At 25.3% G+C, this 13,036-nt stretch overlaps 1 protein-coding gene across 1 annotated transcript; it reads left to right on the top strand.

Moving 5' to 3' along the window:
* Positions 1–3,890: 3,890 nt before the first annotated feature.
* On the top strand, positions 3,891–12,440 carry LOC113365564 (putative fatty acyl-CoA reductase CG8306; the record flags this gene model as incomplete). The annotated part of the gene is given in 11 exon segments (XM_026607096.1): positions 3,891–3,994; positions 4,738–4,772; positions 4,775–4,830; positions 8,789–9,046; positions 9,368–9,513; positions 9,595–9,708; positions 10,158–10,349; positions 10,410–10,529; positions 10,616–10,735; positions 11,506–11,763; positions 11,876–12,440. Coding segments are annotated over 11 exon segments (1,542 nt in total), but the record flags the coding sequence as incomplete, so codon positions are not given.
* Positions 12,441–13,036: the final 596 nt, after the last annotated feature.

The following is a 13,036-nucleotide window of genomic DNA, read 5'->3' as shown; positions in this document are numbered from 1 at the left end:
CTCTGTTTGGATTATTGTGCTTGGTGCATCGTAACTATTTTTGGAATAATAATTTAAATCAAAATAATGGTTTAAAAAAATCGTTACTGTGAATATAAATTTAAGTTATATTTAAAAAAAATAGAAATTGTTACATTGATATATAATAAAAGTGCTTCAAACATTCAATTTTTATTTAAAATTGTTAAGTTTAAAAGCTATCATTAAAAAATGTAATAAATAATGATGTAAGCTTTAATAATTGTTTTTTTTTAAATAATAGACTTTTGTTAAATTAACTTTTTTCTATTAATATACTTTTTATCAATAGTAAATTAGAATATAAATTGATTTTAGTTTATGATGACAAAGTGGAATTCATTCAAACACAATTTTCAACCTTTTCTAAACTTGAATAAAAATATTAATTTGTTGTTACGTTTATAAACATTCAACTTGAATAACATTTAATAAATAATTATGCAAGCTGTAATAATTGACTAAAAATATGAATTTTAAAGCTTTAGTCTTAAATAATAAGCTTTAGTTAAATAAAAAAAATGTTTTTTACACATACATATTGTTCGACCTTAACTTGATAATAAAATATTAATTTGTTGTTATGTATATAACCATACAATTATAATGAATTATTAAAAAATATTTTTTAAATAATAATGTAAGCTTAATTCTTAAAAATATAAATTTTTAAATAATAGGCTTTAGTTAAATTTATATATTTTACAATTTTTCAATTAAAATAAATGATTAAAAATATTTGTTTGGTTTGAAAATGTAAATTAAAATAGCAATCTTTACTTAAATTCAAACATTCACAATGTTTATTACTTCAAAGTGGAATTGATAGAACCATATTTTTCAACCTTCTCTAAACTTGATAAAACATTAATTTGGTGTTATGTTTCTAAACACTGAATTGCAATAAATTTTTTAAAAATATTTATTAATTAACAATGTAAGCCTTAATAATTACTTTAAAAATATAATTTATTTGATTCAGGCTATAATAAAAACTTTTGAAAAAAAATGAAGAGAATAGTGGAAATTATTCAAACATTTTTTTCATTTTTTCTATACTTGATTCACAATATTAATTTTTTGTTATGTTTAAAACATATTATTAAAAATATTTAATAAATTATGATGTGGACTTTAATAAATAAGCTTAAAAATCAAATTATTAAATTTTTTAGTTAAATTTAATAAAGTACAGCAACATATTTTTCAACCTTTCTTAAACTTGAGTAAAATAATAATAAAGTGATATTATTGATAATAATGAATAAATATATCAATTAAATTGTATAAATTTTGTTATTTTAACTAAATTGTATTATTAAAAAATAATTTGTGAATAATACAAAATTTTGTGATATAAATTGTCGGAATAGTCAATTTATAGCAATATACTAGTTTATTATTATTTTTGTTTTTGTGGAAGTAATAAAATAATAAAATGCATTCGTTTTTTATATATGTTATATTCATATATACAATATATAAATATATATTTATACATATTTAATAGATTATTTTTTTGGATTTGATTAATATTATTTATGATTTTATTTTTCTGAATTAAAATCCACCTTTTTTCCAAACAAATATTTTTATTTGTTATATTTAGTTCAACGTTTCGGATTGAAATTGATAAACAAAAAACTTTGATAAATATTTACAATAAAATAAAGTATGCATTTTCTAGAAATTATAATCAATAACTTCGAGTTATTGATCGACAAAATGTGAATTTTATTAAATTTGTTGTGTATCACTGGAATAGCAAATATTTTTTATTATATATGATGTAATATTATTTAACTGATTAATTTTCTTCATGCACTATGCAAGAAAATAAGAGAATAATAATTAAATTATTAAAACACCAGCAGTTTTTTTAATTCTACTTTCTTTAACAGAATTAAAGAAATGTGGATTTTATTAAGTTTTCGGAATAGCAAATATTCTTTATTAAATATGTAATTTAAATAATATAAATAATATAAAATAAAATTAATAATTAAAATAATTAATTAAAATAATCTTAAAATAAAATATAAATATCTTAAAATCTTGAGAAAATTATATGAACACGGAAATCCTTTACATATAAAGGTATAAATCATAAAGTTGCTTGTTATTTTACATATCTGTTAAAAAGTTTAAAACATCTTTTTTATAGATTCAAAATATATAGATTCTAGTCTAATCACCTAATTTTAATAATAAAGTCTTGAAATTAAATAACTCATCTTTCCGCGTTTGTTACGACTTGTATTGTGTTATTATCGTGTTATTTCTAAATTAGAACAATTAACAATTTTCTCAGCAGTTAACTTATACACTTTCTCTAGAAAAATCTATAATTATTGAGGAAGACGAAAATAATTTGCAGTTTTATTATACCTTCATGTCTGATCATTAGTTTATTGCAAATTGCGTAATTTCGAGAAATGCGTATCATGTATATAGAGAAACGCAGTTTTTGTTGTAAAGGTACGAGAAGAACTTTCAGTGAAACAATTTTAATGATTAATAGTAATTGGATATTGTATTTCTATGACTAATAAATAGTGTAAACAATATCAATATTGACAAAAATAGAAAAGAGTAGCACCATTAGGGTAGAGCGGGGCAAGAAGGTCCAATTTGACTTCGAGCAATCATATTGTGAAAACCAAACTAATTATATCACAACAAATAACACATATCACACAAACATCTATCTGACTATGTTCAATAAAACTCGCAACAAATTCATCATTATTGAAATGTATTTTTTTTGCTGTTATCCAAAAAATTCTCACCTGGTCCTTTTTACCCCATAGGCGGGTTAAAATGGGACAGCCACGGGGCGAATAGATTCCATCTCTTATTTTTAATTTTAAAAGGATTTTACGAAATAATAACCATTGAAAAATATAAATTTTATGGGTAAATTTTTTACAGAGTTAACACTGTATATAACCTTGATCTGGTATTTAGCTAACTATTTATTCAAGTCTTTCTTGTGAAATTGCATGTTTAACTTTATTTACTACTTTTTATTTTTTACACCTTTGCCAAGGTTCAGTTGGTCCTTTTTATCCCAACCACATGTAAACTTTTATAGACGTTATATAATAAACTATTTTATATAATTTTTTAAGAATTTTCAAAAGTTATAAAATATTTGTTAGGTTAAAAGCTTGAAGATGCAACTTGCCAACAGAAAATTTTCGAACATTAATTTGCATGTGACATATCGTTGAGAACAGCTCGAAAAGCTGAATTCGAATTTAGTATGTGTTTTAGTTTAAAATTCTGTATAAAAAAGTTCTATATATACTAGTTATATACATTTCTAGTATAGAGAAATTTTAGTGTAAATAATAACTATATGATATATAAGTATATGATATATAAGTGAAAGGGGCAGCTAATACAAATTTAATAATGTTTACCCACTGCAACGCATGTCAAATCTTAAAAAATGTATCGTAAATTTAAAAAAAACAATTAAATAACATATACTTAAAAATTATATTAAGGTTTCGTAAACTAAACAACAGTGCTCAAACAACTAACTAAACTAAACGAAAAAATAGTTTTGCGGCATGCATCATCACGTCATAGTTTATTTATGTTATTATTTTTGTATTACTGTATTTATTTTATTTTTATTTTAACTTTTTTTTATTTTATATTCAATTTATTGTATTTTTTCTTTTTTTTGCACATATCAATTTTGTAAATAAGACATTAAAGTCTGGATTAACAAAAATAAATTATAACAAAAAAAATTTTTTTTCAAAAAGAAAATTTTGACTCTTACCACCGCTTTACTCTATTATTAAAAATTAAAAATGTAATATTATTTTATAAAATATTAATGATTCAATTTTTTTCAGTCATACGAAAATTCCGACGTAGCAAATTTCTATGCTGGAAAGAATGTTTTCATCACAGGTGGTACTGGATTTGTTGGGATTTGCTTGATTGAAAAACTGCTCAGGTATGTTTTTTTATTAATAGTTTTAATTTATTAATAAACCTATTTATATTACCACTTATCACCATATGGTAAACAAAGTTAGAATCTTGTTTCATTACATCATTTCATAAGTACTCTTGCACTTAAATATGTATAATATATAAAAGTCGATTTTTTTTATAAATTAGAAAACTTACCAATGGATAGTTATAGCTTTGAGTCTCAGGTTAATTACTGAATGTCTTTTAATTATGGCAGATTGTAATTCAAATATGAATAAAAAAAGATTATTTTTTATGTTTATTACTTTATAGCAAAAGCATGTTAAATAATTATTTTGATAATTAAAATCTCTAAATTAAAACTTGATGCGCTTGGACTTTACGGCTATGACGTTGCAAACATCTATTATTTTAAATTATCCATATATTTTTCACAATTATATGAATTTATTAGGGCGTGATTTTTTTCAATTGATATTCGGTTTAGCAATAATTTTCATGTACAATTTAAATTTATTGCACCACAAATATCAAAAAATGTTTTGTCTTTGGTTTTCTTTCTTGTCCACTAAAAACATTTTATAATGTTTGCTTTAGTTTTAAATAATATTAAATTTAAGAGTAACTATCACAGCTTAAAATAATGTTTCAATCAAATAAAATATGTATAAATAATAAAATATCTAAATATGTAGTTTATTGTGTAATGTTTAGTTCTAGAGTATCAGAATTATATGTTTTAATATCTTTCTATATTTTTAGATCATGTCCAGATGTTTCCAAAATTTACATTTTAATGCGCCCAAAAAAGGTGTCGAAATAGAAAAAAGACTGGAAGAATTGACCAAAAATTTGGTAAGAATTAGTCTATTGTCCACTATTATCCTCTTTTTATTTCTATTACAAATACAAATATATAGTGTTATCTTTATTGCTTGCATTTCAGAAGCAAATATTCTCTGATTATTGTTTGGCCTTGCCAATCATTTAATTTTTTTTTCTCGATTTGGAAATTCCGCCGTTGAACTGAAACAAAAATGCACACTGTATTTACATCTTGCGCAATTAACGGCTTAATTAATAGGTTATGCATGAGTTATGCAGAAATTTTAATTAGAAATACGTTGAATTATTACTGAACTTTGATCAAAGGCTTAGTTATAGAGAAAAAAGTAATATACTGTTTACATCAATAGTTCAAATCATCATTACGATTCATTTTCTATATCATTTGTATAACCAGTAATAAGGAATGATACCAAAATGGTAAAATAACACTAGAATTTTGTTGTCACGATTTTTCATACCCAACTAGCAAGGGTTGGCCATGCTTAAGTTTTTTTTTATTTATTCGATCATTTACTTTCATTATGTTTTTTATTTTAATGAAAAAAAAAACACATGATGCATGTAGACCTATATTTTCACTCTTCCTCCCAAAAGCACTATTTTGTAGTAATCATTTTAGTAATCGAAGAAGTTTTCATCTCGCTTTCAGTCAATGTATGTTTTTCACTGAATTTCAAATAAGATATTCCTAAACTAATAGGGAAGCTTAAATTTAACTTCAAAAAACTTACCTTGTGTATGGCATCGCGCCTTAAGGCAAATTGCTGGAACTTTCCGTACCGTAACGAATGTTCGAGAAATATTAAATGTTTTCATATAGATTATTATAAATACTGAAACATTGTCTAATATTTATAAGAGTTATATAAACTGAATTACAAAGTTAAAATGATTTATTTAAAATTTATAAGTGAGCTTTAGAACTTTAGCCAGAATTAAAAAAAAAATAAATAATTTTTTATCCAAAAGCAATTATTTTGTCAAAACAAGCAGAATTTTTTTTAAATCATTCAAATCAGATGCTTAGTTCACTCGATAACTGCTATTTTCTCTCACTCGACCTGCTTCTGCCAAAATCTAATCACCACTTCTCCCCGTCATTACGAATTGAATGTTTTTTAGACCATTTAAATCGGATGCTCCGTTCCCTCAAACACTCGATTTTTATTATCTGCAGTCTTTGCTCCGTATCTCCGAAACGGGTGGACCTGTCTTTGCCAAAAAACTAATCAGCACATCTCCCTATTAATAGCAACCGAATGTTTTTTAAACCATTCAAATAATCGGTTGATTCGTGCGCCTGAAAACGTGGACGAAAAATTGTATCCATACATACATACACACACACACAAGATGTTTTCTGGAGGTATGCCAAAATGTTCAGAAATCTTCAAAACGTGAAGAAATGTTAAAATTTTCAATATCGATTTTTGGACGATTACAATAACTTATCCTACGGGAAGTTAATTAATATTATTTACTGAATTTGGACTCAGTTTCAGATTAGGCTGGCACTTGCATTTATATGTAGCATGCGTTGCAGCGGGTATTAGCTGTCCCTTTTACTTATATACCACTTTCTCCACGTTCAGTCATTTTTTGCACTAAAATTTTTCTAGAAATATTTTTAATGGCTATGGTTTGCCGGGCCAGCTAGTATATATATACATATATATATATATACATATTATGGGTTTTTGTCAAAAAAGTTTTTAATAGTATGTACTATTATTTTACTCGTTCTCTATGTCCTTTTTTATATTGCACATTAACGAAAAAAAAAATATATCACTTGTATTAAAAAATTATATGACTACAATGTAATACCTAAAATTCTATTGATACACACAGATTGCTCTATAGTCTATACTATCTAAACCGTAAAAGATACGAAAAAACTTTGTTCGTACGAAAGATGCAGAATAAAATTACGAATAAAATGGTATATAAATGGTTAAGTGTTAAAATCTCAAGTTTTTATTTATAACTATACTACTACATTATTACATATTACTTAACTGAAGAATGTGCATCTAAAAATATTGATAATTTCGTAAAATGAAATCCATTTGATATTTCTAAATAGTACAAGGGCACATCGCTCCGTGGTTAGATTTCTATCATAAGCAAACTATCTGTCAGAATTCAAACACATTAAAAGATCAAGTGAATTTTTTTTAACACAACATATAGTACAATTATTAAACCAAAAATTTTATTTCGAGTCGATTGCCAACGATGGCCAAATCGCCTTTTGTACTTTCTTCAGGTACACCCAGAACATTTGCCGGTTCTTCATTTTTACTATCGCTCGACCCGACTGCAATGCTGCTGGAACTTGTAACGTAGAAACAAGTACATGCTTACTCAGATAAAACTTCATATGAACTAATTTGTCCTCAACATCAACAATCAGGGATACAGTATTGACAATTGGTCTACGCAATCGTACTAGGAGTGTTAAATGAGATTCAGACTGACTGTAGACGAACGTTAATAATTTCTGTGATTCTACATCTTCAGGATCGATCGGATCTCCTTTTGTATAGTCGAAGAAAACTTTGAATATTTCCTGCGATGTTTCTAGTTTCAAGTTTTCCGCGATTTGCGTATACTTCTTGGTGTTCATGTTTCTTATATTAACTATGATTCACACTTAAAAAACGAGAATTCTACACTTTATGATATACAAAAATTCTAATTAGCTATCTATGTTGTTTTGTTTTGACATAAGGTTTTTGATCAAAGTGAACTTGTGCAATGTAGTGACCAATCACTTTGCACCTAATCATATATAATTATTTCTTACTCTTTTTTTTATCTATGAATTATTCATATATAAATTTTATATATGTAAGCATTACCACTTTAATTTTCAATGAAACAAATTACATTCATCAACAACTTTTACTTTAATAATCTTATATCGATAAATATATATAAACCTTATATTTTTCATCTTTTTCATATCTTTCATACAGTCTTCTATGGATTATATATATCTTCCACATACTTTTTTGTTATCTATGCTCACCATTAAAATATCATCTAACTTCATACACGTTAATCTATCTAACTCTAATGGCCGTTATATTCAAAATTATTCGAATATGTGCATATTTTGTAAATATTATAATATATATATATATATATATATATATATATATATATATATATATATTTGTACAATTCTAAATTTATTCAACTTATTATTATTCCAAGCGTTTTTTTGGTCTAGTGAGAAGTTATTATTTATAAAAAGAACTGACTGTTTTATTTATGAGATCGAGTTTGAATTCGTGACATATCTTTTTATATTCATGAGCATCATAAAAAAATATAATAAATTATTTTCACACAGTTTCCATGTTTTGTAAATTTAATTACAGTTCTGTTTATTTGATTGACGGTTTTGATTTTAACAATCTTATAGGATTGACAAAAACATACTCTTCTTTTATCTATGGACAAAAATACTTAATTTTTTTACAAATCATACTATAATATTTTTAATATGCTATCTGGAAATTTCGTTGAAATCGTCTTGTTTTAGTATTTATATTTGCAATTCTTTTATCTGTATTATTACACTTTTTAATTATTGTTTATAGCAACATATTACTATTTGTGTTTGCAAATAGAAAAATAGAAACCTTTCATTTATATTCAGTAATATTAGGAAAATTGTGTGTATTAACTATGTATATTATCAGAAAATTAAAAATAATAAAATACTGGCGATAATAAAAATATTGAAAGTTTTGTGTTCAGGCTTACCTATTTCATCAGCTTCTAAAATTTTCAAAATCAACCATTTTTTGAAACCCATATATTACTTATGCTTTCTTGTCGACTGTTGTTATATTCAGCTTTATAATTTTAAAATAACCGATAACATTTCACCTAAAATAAATATACTATATAATTAAATTACTAGATAATCAATAATACGTTGATTTTTCAGATATTCGAACGTTTGCGGAATAAAAACCCAAATGATGACTCCATATTCAAAAAACTCAGGGCTATTGCTGGTGATGTCGGAGAACCTGAGTTGGGCATCTCGAGTGCAGACCGACAATTGTTAGCTGAAGAAATCAATATTGTAATTCATAGTGCTGCCACTTTAGATTTTCAGGCTACGTTAAAACCAACTGTCGATATTAATCTGCTTGGAACAAGAAGAATGATGGAACTTGCTTCAACAATGAAGAAGCTTGTTGTTAGTATTCTGAAAGCTACAATTTTATATTTTAATAATTTCATGAAATATGTATAACACCTTTTGCTAATTATTAACCCTTCTTGAAATGTATTAATTAACTTCTAAAGTTTAGAAGATTCAGATATTGCATGTATTTTTTTTTAAGGTTGATTTGATTATTATAGTTACTTGACTTCCTTAAACTTGACTCTGAGGTTAAGAATAATTTTTATTTTACCGCTAAGATCTATAAAATAAAATTCAATATTGTCTATAAACTATCACACTACTTTTGATAAAGTTGTTTTTAATTATTCTGATCCTAACTTATATTTACAGGCCCTTGTACATGTGTCTAGTGCTTATGTGAACAGTTTTAAACTCGAAACAGAAGAAATATTATATCCAGCTCCAGACGATGCTGAAAAAGTTATTGGATTCGCCAATACACTCAGTGAAGATGCCCTGGATGAACTCACACCAAAGTAATTGTTTATTTGAAATGTTATATTTGACTTATATCATATTAAATATTTAGAATATAATTAATTATTGTTGATTTTTAGATTATTGAAAGATCATCCAAATACATACACATTCACGAAACATTTGGCAGAACATGAAGTAAATAAGGTTGCTTCTAAATTTCCTTGTGCTATTGTCAGGCCTAGCATGAGTTAGTATTATATATGTAAATTTTTTGAAAATTTTTATTTCAGTTTCAATTTTCAGAGACAGAAAAATTCAGTTATATACCTATGTCTTTTTGATTTTAATTTTTCAAATGATAAATATCATGGTATGCAGTAGAAAATATCAAAATTTTTGAGTATGTTTAAATATTCAGTAGTAATTTATATTAATAAATCCATATTTTCTATCGAATACTTTGAAATATGTACATTAGAAAATTTTGAGCAAAAGTACACATTATTTATTTATTGAATATCATCAAATTCTAATCAGACTGAACTAACTGGTATATAAAAATTGCATAATTAAATAAAAATTATTAATAATAATGATATTTTGATGATAATAATAATGATATATTGATAATATCATATTAATAATAAAATATAATAATTGTAGTAATAATAATTGATTACTATTACCACTACTTTTATAGTACTGCATCATGGAAAGAACCCGTTCCTGGATGGACTATAAGTAAGAATGGTCCACAAGGTTTTTTGATGGGTGCTTCTAAAGGTGTTGTTAGAAGATTACCAGTTGGAAAAGATCTCATTTATGATTATATTCCTGTCGATATTGTTGTAAACCAGTTGCTGGTTGCTGCATATCAGGCTGCCAAACTAAAGTAAGCAATAATAAAGAGATATACAATGAATAAATAATAAATTAAAATATTTTTTTACAGATCAAGTGACTTACTGATATACCATTGTACATCGAGCACATACAGACCATTCCGATGGGCTACAGTTGAAAGTAAGATCAATGGATATTTACATAAGTATCCACTCAAATCGGCTGTCTGGTAAGGAAACAAATACAGTTATAATTTAAATACAACTATATAAATTACAAGATTAAAGTTTCATATTTTGATGATGTTTTTTTTAGGTACCCGCACTTAAAATTATTGCCAAGCATTTGGTTATTCAAAATATCAGCGCTTTTCTTCCATTTCCTGCCTGCTTATGTTTTAGATTTTGTAACTAGAATTGCTGGTGGACGGCCAATGTAAGTTGAGGAATAATGATTGATGAGTGATTCATATACAGTCTAATATAAATCATTAATACAGAATTATTATAATATATAAAGGGAGTTATAGTATTGATCGTAACTAAATTAGAAAAAATTAGGAAAAATATTTATTCCATGCAGTTCCAAAGTTAAGAGTTTTTAGGTACAATCTACAACTTTGGTCAAACTGTGATAATTTTTTGATTGTCGTGCTTTATTTTTCCTGTTTTATTCCGTTAAGTTTTTGAACCACAATTATGAATAATATTTCTAGAACTACAGACAGAAATAATGACAAAATTACCTCAAGATTTCAAGAATTATGAGTATTTGTTAAACTATGAATTTAAAATTTTTAAAACTGATGGACTAGGAAAAAACATTTTTTTAAAAAAAACTGTGCTAACATGTCTTGGCAACTTTCACTAAAAGTTTGTGCATTTATTCAGATTTGCAAAATTGTACATTATTTCTTAGTTTCACTCTAAAATAAAAAAGAGTGACAAAATAAAAACCTAAAATTAACACAAAAGTTGCTAATGCATTTTAGTGACAATCAGCATGTATTTTGAAATTTTGGATTGAGATTTCCAAAATTTTAAAATTGGACCTATAGATTTCTAATTAACTCCAAACAAATTCAATCAGAGATAAAATATAAATTATTATTAAAGTATATTTTATATCTATATAATAAACTATATTCTCAGATTATAACATAATTTTTGAAAGTAAGTGAAATGAAAATTTAATTCTATTTACAGTCTTGTTAAACTACACACAAATGTGAATGCATCTTTAAACCGTTTGGAACGCTTTATTTTTACTGAATGGAAATTTGACAACAGCAAAACTCTTGCTTTAAATAAAAGCCTTTCAGAAGTAGACAAAAATTTATTCAGAATTGATATTGCAACTTTGGATTGGGGTAACTATTTTATTGATCTTACCCAAGGTGTCAGACGATACCTCAGCAATGAAGGACCCAAAACACTCAATGCAGCAAGAGGCAAGGACACGATGTAAGTTAAAATGATTTAATTGTTTTTTTGATAAAAATAAAAAATCTTAAAATTTGCATTTAATGTAAACTGTATGTATATACTGGTGTAATAATGAACACATTTTTTGTAGGCTGATGATCATGCACTTAGCATTCCAAGGAATAATGTTCTCATTGATGTGGTATTTAGGTTCTTGTGCATTGGGAATGCCTATGACCAAATGTCCATGGTTAGTTCCTGCATTTTATATCCTGTTCAGCTTTTTATAAAGAGTGATCTTTTTAAAAGCAAAATTTAATATAAACAATCATCTTCTAATGCATTCCATATGTGAGGGAACAATCCCTTATTTTAACATTTTGTATTTTGATAATTTTATATTTTTTACTTGAATATAAAATACTCTACATTTAGCTCATCCTCGCTTGATATCATTTTAAATATAAATGGAGTAGTACAGAGGTTTTGGGGTGTATTCTCTCAGAGAGTATAACTATTAGGAAGAGCTGATTATTATCACAATCTGATTACCTGAATTATTTGAAGGAATGATTTTGAAAATTGATTATTTTGTTGATGACAAATGTATACAGACAATTGCTATAAAATTTGTTTCCTACCTGAAAATACGAATGAAGAAAAAGTTTCTGAACAAAGTTTCTAAATTTTTTGAAAATCGAGATGAAAATATCTTGAAGAATGTAATAAGGATAGTAATTATGAAATTCAAGATTTGGTAAGAACTTGTTGCACTTAAGTTTGTATTGTGAGTATTCTTGTAGTGTCTTTGATGATTCTCTCATGAAATGTGATGTTTTTTACTCTTTCTCTGAAACAAAACAAAAATTATATTCAATATGTACTTAAAACCAATATGTCATGTCCGATTTACACCTTTTAAATTCTATTGTCTCTAAAACTATTATTTCATCTTCTATTTCAAATGTGTTGAATACTTTTTATCATTCTTTTTATTTTCCTGGGGTCCATCTCTTCTTACTTAGGAATGTTAAAACTTTGAGTCCACTTTTTGTAATATTTAATTTTTTTAAATTTTTGTTTCTTCATCAATGTTTTTTGTGTAACATCTTTTATATAATAACTCAAATTTTATTACGGGTTTAAGATTGAAGTGAAGCACTATTTGCACGATTTGATAATAGTTACATAAACACAATTTGATAGTGCTTTTATTTTCGTTTGATAGTGATTTTATTTTCTATTGCATTTTTTATATTAAACAACTTTTACGGAGACATAATGTTAGCAAACCACCGAGTTGCTATATTAT

This window comes from Ctenocephalides felis, unplaced genomic scaffold (assembly GCF_003426905.1).
Source record: "Ctenocephalides felis isolate EL2017-DRISC unplaced genomic scaffold, ASM342690v1 CF-g0.4_SCAFFOLD_00487, whole genome shotgun sequence".
Lineage (NCBI taxonomy): Eukaryota > Metazoa > Arthropoda > Insecta > Siphonaptera > Pulicidae > Ctenocephalides > Ctenocephalides felis.
The sequence above is the reverse complement of the archived record's forward strand: the minus strand, read 5'-3'. Positions and strand labels throughout refer to the sequence as shown.